The 12,437-nt window shown below is 47.2% G+C and overlaps 2 protein-coding genes across 2 annotated transcripts in view; both read right to left on the reverse strand.

Annotated features, from left to right (window-relative positions):
• Positions 1-7,453: 7,453 nt before the first annotated feature.
• CUNH3orf62 (chromosome unknown C3orf62 homolog) lies at positions 7,454-9,653 on the reverse strand. Its single transcript, XM_042666071.1, has 3 exons — positions 9,259-9,653; positions 8,338-8,429; positions 7,454-7,951 (listed from the first exon to the last, which is right to left on the reverse strand). Exons 1-3 carry the CDS (start codon positions 9,651-9,653, stop codon positions 7,686-7,688), a joined length of 753 nt encoding a protein of 250 aa, XP_042522005.1. The 3' UTR covers positions 7,454-7,685.
• Positions 9,654-11,020: 1,367 nt separating this feature from the next.
• The window catches only part of Usp4 (ubiquitin specific peptidase 4), a 37,428-nt gene continuing 36,011 nt past the window's right edge, over positions 11,021-12,437 (reverse strand). Inside the window, exons 21-22 of the mRNA XM_042665932.1 lie at positions 12,053-12,141; positions 11,021-11,660 (exon numbers count right to left, since the gene is read on the reverse strand). Of these exons, the coding sequence (XP_042521866.1) occupies positions 11,496-11,660; positions 12,053-12,141 (254 nt within the window). The 3' untranslated portion in view covers positions 11,021-11,495. The remainder of the gene's footprint in view (positions 11,661-12,052; positions 12,142-12,437) is intronic.

A 12,437-nucleotide genomic window follows, 5' to 3' on the forward strand; every position in this document is an offset into this window, starting at 1 on the left:
AAGTGGTAGAGCACTAACTAGCCTTGGGCTGAAGAGCTGAGGGACAGTGCCCTGACCCACCAAAAAAAGAAAGCAAAGTTTCTGAAGCTTGCTTAGGATGCTTGTGTGGGGTCAGTAAGTATAGTCTTTTTTGTTGTTGTTGTTCATGGGGGCTGAACTCTGGGCCTGGGCACTGTCCCTCAGCTCTTCAGCTCAAGGCAAGTGCCACTTTGAGCCATAGCTCCACTTCCCATTTTCTGGTGGTTCATTGGAAATAAGAGTCTCATGGACTTTCCTGCCTGGGCTGGCTTTGAACCACAATCCTCCAGATCTCAGCCTCCTGAGTATAGTGAGGATTATAGGCATGAGCCACCAGCACCTGGCAATTTTATCTTTATGTATTAGAATGAAATGTGTGGAAATGATGGCGATGAGAATGAGGAATAGTGGGACATCAGGAAGGTGACTGTATTTGGTAAAAATACCGTTGGCTTCTGTATGGAATATTGCAGCAGAAGAGCTGTCATGAAACTGTTGCTATAGTAAACACAAGATTTTTGGTCTTTAGAATATTCCCTGCAAATGATCAATACTTTTTTTGGGCCTTGGGATTTTTTTTTTTCATGTATTTATCCAGTTATACTGCCAAAGAGTTTGCAATTTTTTGATAAATGTGTCTAAATGTATCTATTATGGGATATACTATCAGTCTTTTTTTTTTTTTAAACTGAGACATAGTCTAGCTATGTAGCCCAGATTGGCCTTGAACTTGCAATTCTATCTCAGCCTTCAGAGTGCTAGGATTTATTTTTTTACTTTTTGGTCCATCATGGGGCTTGAACTCTGGGCCTGGGCACTGTCTCTCAGCTCTTCAGCTCAAGGCTAGCACTCTACCACTTGAGCCAGAGCCACTTCCAGTTTTCTGGTGGTTCACTGGAGATGAGAATCTCATAGACTTTCTTGCCTGGGCTGGCTTTGAACCTGGATCCTCAGATCTCAGCCTCCTGAGTAGCTAGGATTATAGGCATAAGCCACCAGCACCAGGCCAGTTTTGATTGTCTTATCTTTCAACTATTTTAATGATAGTATTTGTAGGCCTTACATTACTTTTATTGAAGTAGCAGCTTATATAAAACTTTGGTTTTCCTTTTTTTTTCTCTATGAGTTGTGGGGCTTGAACTCAAGGCCTAGGCACTGTCCCTGAGCTTTATTTGTTCAAGGCTAGGGCTTGAGTCACAGTGCCACTTCTGATTTTCTGTTGGCTTATTAGAGATGAGAATCTTATGGACTTTCCTGCCTGTGCTGGCTTGAATTGTGATCCTTAGATCTCAGCCTCCTGAGTAGCTAGGATTACAAGCATGAGCCATTGGTGCCCAGCTTGTGCCCAGGTTTTTTATATTGTTTTTTGTTTGTTTATTTGAGATGGGAGGATCTCACAACCATGTTAGCCAGGCTGACCTTTTAATTATGGTCCCCTTTATCTCTGCCTACCAAGTAGCTAGGATAATAGTTATGAGCTACCATGTCCAGTCCATCTCTTTATTTTTGAAGCCTCCCATAAGATGATTTTAAATAAACAACATTCCATTGTTGTTAAATAAACAGCATTCCATTGCTGTGGATGAAGCAATCAAGTGGTTGCCTAGCAAATATGAAACCCTGAGTTCAAACCCTAGTACTCCAAAAAAAAAAAAAAGACTGGACTGGGAAGGTGGCTCAGTGGTAGAGTGCTTGCCTAGCATGCATGAAGCCCTGGGTTCAATTCCTCAGTACTACACAGAAAAAGCTGGAAGTGGCGCTGTCGCTCAAGTGGTAGAGCACTAGCCTTGAACTGAAGAGCTGAGGGACAGCGCCCAGGCCCAGAGTTCAAGCACCCCCAATCAACAATTAACAACAAAAGACAAGCTTGGGATATATTGTGAGACCCTGTCTCAAACAAAGGATGAGAGAGAGAGAGAAAGAAAGAGTTGAAATATTTAAAAATCCTCATGGGATAGACATTTTCTAGAATTTGCCCATTTCTAAGCCAATACAGTAAATGATACTGAGGCCAGTTAGAGGACTCTTGGTATCAAGTAATAGTTCTTGATTTCTTATTCTTTCATTTTGGAGCTGTGTGTCTCACAAAAGTCTGATTTGGAGGAGTTAAACTTAACTTGTGACAACTGACATCTTTGGCAAGAATGCTCAGACATCAGCCTAACCCCATTTCCCTCTCATTTCCAGATCAAAGACCTCTTCTGGCCTGTGGGCTGGGAACTACATGCATCCATCACAGCTTTTTCTGAAGTAAAGGAAGAAATTCAGGTCTGGGCTCTGCCTCAGATGACCATGGTTTCTTCTGCTCATTGACTGGACCGGATTGGCTGGCTGTTCACTCTGCCCTCTACAGCCTCCATTGCCTGGCCTACTGGTTTTCATTGCTTGTACCAGGAAGGGATGGGAAGAGAGAGCTCAGCCTCACAAAGGATTTCTTCTAGCCATTCCCAGACTGACTGCAGGTGTCTATTGAGCTATTACCATGAGGTTCTCAGACCAGAGAGGTTTATATCTGGAGTGATTTTATTAGTCTACATTGACTAGTTTAATGCTTAATTTAATGCAAAGTTGGACCTTGTTGAGAGGACCCCATGGGTATTTATGACTGCGGTTTTCTTCTAGAAGGTCCCTTAGTTCTTTGATTCTGCTGTAATATGACACGCTTTATTTCTCCCAAGTATTTCATTTGTGTCATGATGTCAAAGTTCAGAGTGACTCAGTGTTTCATGAGTTGAGCATTTTTTGGTAGAGGAGCTACATGTAAACTTAACCTCCTAACAAGGTTAGGTTAATTAAAATTATACTGCCTGTCAATCATCCTCAAAAAAAGGATATTCTGTTTCTTATTTTATTGCTAAGGCTTTTTTTTTTTCTTAACTACCATGTTCCTGCCAGACTTGATGAGCGTGACACAGCCCCAGAGCACCTAACATTTTTGGCTTCTCAGATGCTGTATGTAGCTATGTAGGGGCGGATATGGTGGGAAGTCTGCAATGGGGAGCTGGAGGAACTCCCAAGCAAGGACTCCTCCCTCTGTTACAACTCTAGCTACAGCCTAGGATGGAAATGAAGCTGCTACTGCATTGTCTGGCATTGCTGTATCCATTTAAATGTCACTCATCCTCCTTGACCTCCCTGCTCACCCGACTTACCTCCGATTCCCTTTCCCCATCTTGTCTCACACCATCTGAATCTGTATTCATTTGGGTGCTTGTTTCTGCCTTCTTCAAGGATATAAACTCCAGAAGCAAGAACTGACTCTGTCTTGTCTTTGCTGTGTCTCCAGCATGTAGAAGAGGGTTGGGAGTATACACCTGACAAATATGGATGAGGATTACATTCTTTGGCCAACAGCTCCTCACAGCCCCTGTCCAACTTTTCTGTTTTGGTTTTTGGTGGTTGTGGAGCTTGAACTCAGGGCCTTGGTGCTGTCCCTGAGCTCTTTTGCTCAAGGCTAGCACTCTACCACTTTGAGCCACAATACCACTTGCAGTGTTCTGGTGGTTCATTGGGGGTAGGGTCTCATGGGTTTTCCTGCCCCAGCTGGCTTTGAACCACAATCCTCAGATCTCAGCCTTCTAAGTACTAGGGTTACAGGTGTGAACCACTGGCACCCAGCAGCTTTTTTGGTGTTTTGTCTCCTATATTCCAAAGGCTTCCTTGAGATGTTTCCTATAGGACCTATCTACTTCTCTCTGTCAGGGAAGTTTCCAACAACCTTTTCTTTGTCCAAAACATCCAGTAAACAGTACCCTCAGCCAGGCACCGGTGGCTCACACCTGTAATCCTACTCAGGATGCTGAGATATGAGGATCATGGTTCAAAGTCAGCCTGGGAAGAAAAGTCTCCCTGAGACTCTTATCTCCAATTAACCACTCAAAAACTAGAAGTGGCACTGTACCTCAAAGTGGTAGAGCGTTAGCCTTGAGCAGAAGAACTCAAGGACAGTACCCAGGACCTGAGTTCAAGCCCTACAACTGACAAACAAAAAAACAGCAGCCTCTCTAGCTTCAAGAAAGATCACGATGGGGCTGGGAAGGTGGCTCAGTGGTAGAGTGCTTGCCTAGCATGCATGAGGCCTTGGGTTCGATTCCTCAGCACCACATAAATAAAAAAGCCAGAAGTGGAACTGTGCCTCAAGTGGTTGAGTGCTAGCCTTGAGCTGAAGAGCTGCAGAACAGCACCCAGGCCCAGAGTTCAAGCCCCATGACTGACAAAAAAAAAAATCATAAATTCTTATAAAGGTTGGGTAGCTAAATTATGTCAGCTCTTAGTCCAAAACTCGTCATTAATTATGCATTTTTCAGACAGCCTGTGGTCACAATGTCTCTTCACAATATGGCTGGGATCCATTGTCAAATAGATTTTTCTCAGCAAAACTTAGTTCCTTCTGTAAATATTTAGCTGGAACCTAAAATATTCATGTTCTTCCACACTAGGAAAAAAGGGAATTGTCAGAACCTCAAATGGTCTCAGGGAGACAGAGCCTTTTCACTATCAACAATCACGTACACTGGCTTTCCTAGGCCTCTCCTTGTTTTAGTGACTCATTCATTGGTTTTTGTTACCATATTAAGCATCTGGTTTAGTATCTGGCTCATTCATCATAGTACCATTCTGTTCTAGTACTAGATAAGCCCCTGGCCTGGCTATTTGAGGAGAAACATAGGCCCCAATTAGGTCCCTTTTGCAAATCCTCTTCCTCAGTCTTTCTTAAACAAGAACAACTGGCCAGGTGCCAGGGGCTCACGCCTATAATCCTAGTTACTCAGGAGGCTGAGATCTGAGGATCACAGTTCAAAGCCAGCCTGGGCAGGAAAGTCTGTGAGACACTTATCTCCAATAAACCACCAGAAAACCGGAAGTGGTGCTATGGCTCAAGTGGTAGAGCTGAGGGACTGTGACCAGGCCCAGAGTTCAAGCCCCACCACTAACAAAACAAAACAACATGAACTACTGACAACTCCACCTTTGCAAGATGGCATTACTGCCTTCTCAATGCATTCTTGGGTACAGAGGTTGTAGGACTTGTCTCCTTCATGTTTTCTTCACCCCTTTGGAATCTTCTCTGGGATTGAAAGGGAAAGTCCAAGAGAACCCACAGGTCCTTCCTTTGTTCCTTCCTTTGTAGGAGGCAGAGAAGAGAAAGCAGGTTCCAGTGTCCCTTGATGCTCCCCCTCTAGCACAGAGGCTGAGGTGTGGTAACAGTGGCCAGGAATCACCTGGCAAGAGTTCTTAGTCTAGAATGTGGCTTAGGGGTAGAGTGCTTGCCTAGCATGCATGAAGCCCTGGGTTCCATTCCTCAGTACCACATATGCAGAAAAAGCCAGAAGTGGTGCTGTGGCTCAAGTGGTAGAGCACTAGCCTTGAGCAAAAGAAGCTCAGGAACAGTGCCCAGGCTGTGAGTTCAAGCCCCAGAACTGGCCAGAAAAAGAAAAAGAAAAAAAAAAAAAGTTGTCTAGTACCAGATCCTTGTGGCAAGATAGCCAACCATTCTTAGAAGTGTGATGAGCATTACCATCTGGCTGAATTCAGGGCAGTGTTTTACTGTCAGCCATGCCACTTGGAGTTTTTGTTGTTATTGTTTTGGACTGGGAATTAATCCAAGTACTTCACCATTTGAGTCATGTCCCTAGCCCTCAACCATGCTTCTAGAATTGCTCCCCCCCTACCCCCCGCTTTTTATTTTGGTCAGTCATGGATCTTGAACTCTGGGCCTGGGCATTGTCTCTGAGCTCTTCAGCTAAAGGTGAGTGCTTTACCACTTGAGCCACAGCACCACTTCTGGCTTTCTGAGTGGTTCATTGGAGATAAGAGTCTCACAGCCTTTCCTGCCCAAAGTGGCTTTGAACCGTGATCCTCAGATCTCAGCCTCCTGAGTAGCTAGGATTATAGGCGTGAGCCACCACCCCCGGAAGAATTGTCCCTTTCAAAGAACTATTGCTCTGCTCCTGCTAAACTTTTCCGTCTTCCACCCATCTCCCCTTGTTCCTGTCCTTTTCCCTACCTTTCCCTCCAAAAGCCTGCTTGGGGCATTTTTTCCTCTCTCTACACCAGTTCCTGCCTAAAGTAGTGCCAAAAAAGCATCCCATTTATTTATAAAGCTGTGGGGTTGGCATGAATTCTGGCGCCCTACACCTGAAAACCTCTCCTCATAGGAGTGGATGGGTTCAGCTTCTGAAATGTCTATGCTGATTTGAATTTGCAGTTTGCAACTCTCGGGTTCCAGAGCTCCTATTTATTCTTGAATCTGCCTTGTTTCTATTTTGATTCCGGTAATCCAAATTGCAGTTTGGAGTTTCCACGGAAACAATTCAGTGATTGTTTGGCTTGCCAAGATGAATTGTGGGGGAGAGAATCAAATGACGTCAAACATTTTTCTAAAGTGCCTCAGGCATGACCAAGGTCAACTGTCACGTCTCCCTGAGAGTCCTTTAGTCCCAGCTCCTAAAAAACCTGAAAATTCTGTGGTCTAGGCTCCTCTTCCCTCTCCAGCTAAATTGCTGGAACTTAACCCCCCCCTACCCCCCCTTCTAGAGAAGAGCACACATCTGTGGATGCAAATGACAATGACAGGAAGGTCTCCTTGGGTTACTTCTGGAAGCCAGGCTTGCAAGAAAGGGCCCAAGGCCAACTGCTACTAATCTGGGACTGACATGCCAGAGATCCAGGGTTTACCTACTTGGCTAAACTAAACTGTTTTTACAGGGAGGGAGAATAAGAAAATCCCTTTAAGAAATTCTTTTTTGTTGTTGTTGTTAGTTGTGGGGCTTGAAATCTAGGCCTGGGCACTGTCTCTGAGCTCTTCAGCTTGAGCTTGCTCTACCCCTTGAGCCACAGCATTACTTCTAGTTTGCTGAGTGGTTGATTGGAGATAAGAGTCTCATGGACTTTCCTGCCCAAGCTGGCTGTGAATTGTGATCCTCAGCTCTCAGCCTCCTGAGTAGCTAGGATTCTAGGCATGAGCCACCAGTGCCCCGCCAGCACGACTCAGTTTCTATCTGGGCTGAGCTAGTCTAGGATAGGCTGATCCCACAAGGTACATAAAACCCACCCTTCAAATATCCCTCATATTTTTTTTTTTTTGGTGGGTCGCGGGGCTTGAACTCTGGGCCTAGGTGCTGTCCCTCAGCTCTTCAGCTCAAGGCGAGCGCTCTACCACTTGAGCTACAGCGCCACTTCCGGTTTTCTGGTGGTTTATTGGAGATAGGAGTCTCACGGTCTCTCCTGCCCAGGCTGGCTTTGAACCGCGATCCTCAGATCTCAGCCTCCTGAGTAGCTAGGATTACAGGCATGAGCCACCAGCACCCGGCATCCCTCATATTTTTTTTTTAAGGGCTCCATGTAAAAGAATACCAAGAGACATAGCAGAAGCACAACCCATACTCCTTCAGATACTAGTTGTATTAAACATTAATTTTTTTTTAAAAAAAGAACACTTTCAATATGTTAAATCTGAAAAATAAATAAATAGTATAGGAACATTTCAAAGTAACAGAATACAAAAACTGGGCTTTTAGCTCAAAAAGGGTTACAACTGAATAAAAAGGGTATAGCAACACTTTGAAAACCCAGACTCTTACTGACCACTGGAGCTGCTTCCCCACAAGTGCCCTTAGTAGCCTTTTGCCATCAAGGGTAAAAGGCAGGAATACATTTTTTTTTTCTTATTCAATGTGGTATTTGAAAGAGGTCATTAAATTGTAATCCTCTTCCAAGTCTAGAACGGTCTCAATAATATTCTGGTCATCGAAAGCCTGTTTGAGATTTCCAGGGTCTGCATCGGAAGCCTTTTGAGGGCTCTCATCCACAAGCAGAGCCCAGGCTTCTTCCTTAAAAGGGGAATCTTGGCAGCGGCCACATACACGGTTCAATTCATTTTCAAATTCTAGTTTCCCAGCAAGTTCTTCAATAGTTCGGATGCTCGTATGATCTTTAAAAAAAAAGGAAGAATAGTCACCTTTTACTCCGCTTTGCCTATGGTCTATTTCATTCAGATCCCAAGCACAAGAAACCAAGCCTTAGGGTCTTTTGTTCCTTATTTTCAGAGGCTCAATAGACTAGACATTTATGAAATGCTATGATTTGATGCATGACCTCATTAGGTTACCAGTTCCAAGAAGGCAAGGAATTGGGTTTCCTTAACTTACTGCTCTATGCATAAAAGCTGCTAGAAGCAAAACAAACCTACCAAATATATAGATAAGAGGTTTTTTGGTTTTGTTTTTTCTTTTCCTTCCTAATACATATGGTAACTCCAAGGCCTGTATGAAGAACTTATGCTCTCAAGGAGATGACGGCTAGCTGCTTTCTACTCACCAATCATATCAAGTAGATCTTTAGTGACCTCTTGGCTAGACCCGTTGAGCATCATGTTTGATTCAACTTTCAAATCTCTTTCTGTATCTTTCCTGCAGTCCCCAGGCAGGGGACGGGGGGAGGAAAGGTGAGGAATTAAATCCTCTTTCAAGAAAACACTGGAGAACTCATTGTTAGATAATCTAAAAGACAAAAATGTACTGGTCATTTTGTCATGTATACCATCACAGAACAATCGTCAGAAACTTCTAAATTTAGGGACTCATTACCATCACCCGCTGCACTAATGTTTATGAATACCAATATACAGACATGTGGAATTGAGCCGGTTAAAACATCTTTATCTCCTGTCCTCAGGTAGACAAGATGGCGGGGCTCTGAAGTGGCATCCCATGTGATTGTCTCTGCTCCAAGTCAAGGTGCCCAGAATTAGTCTGGCCTTGAGCTGAAGAGCTGAGGGGACAGCGCCCAGGCCCAGAGTTCAGGCCCCACGACTGACAAAATTGACTTTCCTGCCCAGGTTCAACCTTGCCCTTGAACCTCAATCCTTAGATCTCATCCTCCTGAGCAGCTAGGCATAGAAGCCACCAGCACCTGGCTTAAAGCTAGTGTGTGTGTGTGTGTGTGTGTGTGTGTGTGTGTGTGTGTGTGTGTGCATGCGTGCCAGTCCTGGGGCTTGAACTCAGGGCCTGGGCGCTGTCCTCGAGCTTGTTTGGCTCAAGGCTGGCCACGCTACCCCTTGGAGGCACGGCCTATCTATCCCCTTGCAGTGTTCTGGGTGGGTCACTGCAGGTTAAGAATCTCATTCACGGCCTTTTCCTGCCCCGGGGTTGGCCTCGAACCACGATCCTCAGACCTCCAACCTCCTGCGTGAGCTGGGCGGCCAAGCGCTGCAGAACCCCTTTCCACTTGAGGGATCACCTTAAGCCGTCTTTCCTCCAGTGCTCGCCGTCCGCCGCGGCTCTCCAGAACTTTCTCTCGGCAGGGGTCAGCAGGGAGGAGTGCGTCAGGACGTTCTCCTTGCTGCTCAGCGGTTTCCTCTTGGGGCCGAGGCCGAGCGCTTTGGGCCCCGCGGGGCCGTGGTGCGGGGCAAAGGCGGGGCTGTGCTCGTGCTCGGGGGCGGCGGGGGCGGCGGCGGGGGCCGGCGGCGGCGGGTGGCGGCGGCACAGCAGCCTGTGCAGGGGCAGCGGGCAGGCCTGCGGCGGCGGCGGCGGCGGCGGCGGGCCCACGCCCTCCTGGCACTGCCGGACGCCTTCGAACGCGCGATCGATGGCGGCCGTCAGCTCCTTGCGGCATTTGCGGAGTTTCTCCGACATGGCTCCTAACAGGGGCGGCGGGGGGGGGGGGGGGGGGGGGGTGAGAACCGGGGAAGGCACCGAGCCCCCCCCCCCCCAGCCCGCATGGCGGCTCCGCCCCCCCAGGCCGCGGACCCCCCCACCGTCCCCAGCCCCGCAGCCGCGGCCTCACCCCACCCCGCACACACACGCACCCCGCTGCGGCTGGCCCGGCAACGGTCACCGCACCCGGCTCACGTGCTGGCTCTCAGACCCAGGCCCCACCCCCCCCAGGTGAAAGGTCAAAGGCCTGGACCACTGGAGGGTTCTTTCACCCCGGTCATGTGCCAAAAATGAACCCACCTAAAACCAGGATGGCTGGTGGCTCCCGCCCGGCATGCCGGCTCCTCCGCGGGAGGCTGAGAGCGGAGGATCGTGGTTCAGAGCCAGGCCGGGCAGGAAAATCCGGGAGACTCTTCACCACGCCAGGGAACCAACAGACTAACGGCGAGCGGCGCCCGGGCTCAGGGTGGTAGAGCCGAGGGCCAGCGCCCAGGCCCAGAGTTCAAGCCCCACGACCGACCCATCCACCCCTGTCCCCGGCCCGCCCCCCAAAAACAAGGCCCACACAAAAGCGAGGCCAGGTGGCACACACACTCCCAGGCTCTACTCTGAAGGCTGAAGCAGTAAAATCAGGGTTCAAAGTCAGTCTAGGCTATACAGGAAGACTTGTCTCCAAGAGATAAAAGAAAAAAAGTTCTAGCTGGGTGCCAGCCATTTATCCTAGCTACTCTGAAGGCCAATTATCTGAGGCTCTTTGATTCAAAGTGGAGGGGTGGTTCAAGCGGTAGAGTGCCCACTTGGAACAGAAAAAGCTAAGCAAGAGCACAAGGCCCCGAGTTCAAGCCCCAGGCCAGCACACCTACACCCATCCACAGAATCTGTGGATATCCTCAAGGATAGTGGGAGACATAATAGAAAGTGCTGGATTCAAAGTGCTAGAGATTGAGGCATGGAGGACCCCCACACTAAATGTCTTTATGTCACTGTGATAAAGCTGAAAAGGCTAAGCAGACTCAGAAATGGGCTGTTCAGTAGCTAATTTGTATTTTTTGTTTTTGTCAGTCATGGGGCTTGAACTCTGAGCCTGGGCGCTGTCCCTGCACTCTTCAGCTCAAGGTGAGCGCTCTACCGCTTGAGCCACGGTGCCACTTCAGGTTTTCTGAGTGGTTTACTGGAGAAAAGAGTCTCATAGACTTTCCTGCCTGGACTGGCTTTGAACAGCAATCCTCAGATCTCAGCCTCCCGAGTAGCAAGGATGACAGGCGTGAGCCACCAGCACCCCGCTCGATTGTAGAAAATGCTAAACCCATCTCAGTGAACAGCGGACAAAGGGGACAACATCAAGATTTACTCAAGGCTCTGTTTACTGTGGCCAGACTACTGGGGCAACCAGTATATGGGCATCAGAACCAGAAACCCAGGAGTTCAGAGCAGCCTTGCCGTTGGGTCTTCGTAGCTGCACCATATTCCATTACAAGGTGTTCCTCTCCAGTCCTTGGGATCATTGAGACATATATTTCACTGTGCACCCTAAACCACACCCCACTTCTCAGCGCCACAGGTTTTGTTTTTTTTAATCTGACCACCTGTTTAAAAAGAAAAATAATTCAGCCTCTTGACATAACTCTTCTGAGCAAATGGTCTTTTTTTTTCCCCTCTCTCTCTCTCTTCTCTCATAAAAGGAGGGGAATTTTCTCATCTGGTTTTTTTTTTCTCCTAGATTGAACATGAATAAGTCTTCAGAGTGCCATCAGTATCATCTCCTAGGGGATGGGAGAGGACATTGCTGCGGGGGGGGTGGCGGAGTGGAATGAGCCAGGGTCAGTTGGTGTCCATGCTACAAGATTCGTCGTCTCCCAGGCCCTGCTGGGCGCTGCTCGGCCTCATCCTCCCATCAGAGGAACCAGGAAAACTGGCGAGTGAGGAAGGCGTCTTGTAACTCTCATCGTCCCGACGCTGGTAAAACAACACATAGGCAGCTTTCGTCTACAAGAGAAGAGGGAAATGTCCATTCACAAGTTGAGAGTGGGGGGGTGGGGGGTGGAGGGGAACATTTATTTCCCCAGCTTTTTTTTCTTACTGTTCAACACTGCCTGCCATCTTGCCCTGCATCATCTACTTCTGGATAGAATCATGAAGCCCCTTCCTTTTAACCAGAGACAGAAGGGAAAGGCAGAAAGCTTGTGACATACAACCTTGAGGAAACTGAGTGTCTCTCCTAGGAAAAATCCTAGAAGAATTGCTGGTCTCGTGTCTCTACTATACCCAGGGCCCCTGTCATGTTAGGATTAGGAGTTAACCAAATGGCCTGAGAGACCCTTCCCAGCTTGGATATAAAGGCGAGAGGAAGAAGCAGGTTTCAGGGTAGGTATACTCACCACTATCTGGTCCTCAGAGGCCAGAGACACATTACTGTCATCGAAGTAGTACCATTTCCCATTCAGTTTGTTCTTTGCATATGCAGTGTCTGCATGTAGCAAATAAAATGCTCTGTCAGTCACCGGAGAAATCGAGCTACTTTATTAGGCTTGCACTAAACAAACACAACAGAAACTCTCAAAATAGAAACCCTGAAATGCAAAATCATTTATAGTTTTGTGTCAACAACCAAAAGAAGACTCATTTTTTTTTCCCTAATCTGTCCCTTTTCAAAAAAACTCTAAAGAATAAAAATGGAGCTATTGGAGACCAAGGCTTTAAACTACAATTTGGGGGAAACTAATCCAAAAAAGAAAACTATCTAGTATCAATTTTAAGAAATGA

The sequence above is a fragment of the Dipodomys spectabilis genome, unplaced genomic scaffold, assembly GCF_019054845.1.
Source record: "Dipodomys spectabilis isolate Male_0828 unplaced genomic scaffold, ASM1905484v1 ptg000360l, whole genome shotgun sequence".
Classification (NCBI taxonomy): Eukaryota; Metazoa; Chordata; class Mammalia; order Rodentia; family Heteromyidae; genus Dipodomys; species Dipodomys spectabilis.

Excerpts from the sequence above, each read along its gene's own strand:
- CUNH3orf62 (XM_042666071.1), bottom strand. The coding sequence starts at position 9,653 with ATGTCGGAGAAACTCCGCAAATGCCGCAAGGAGCTGACGGCCGCCATC. Across the intron at positions 8,430-9,258 it reads TGGAGGAAAGACGGCTTAAG|GAAAGATACAGAAAGAGATT; the intron begins GTGATCCCTCAA and ends TGGGGACTGCAG. Across the intron at positions 7,952-8,337 it reads AGATCTACTTGATATGATTG|ATCATACGAGCATCCGAACT; the intron begins GTGAGTAGAAAG and ends TTTTTTTTAAAG.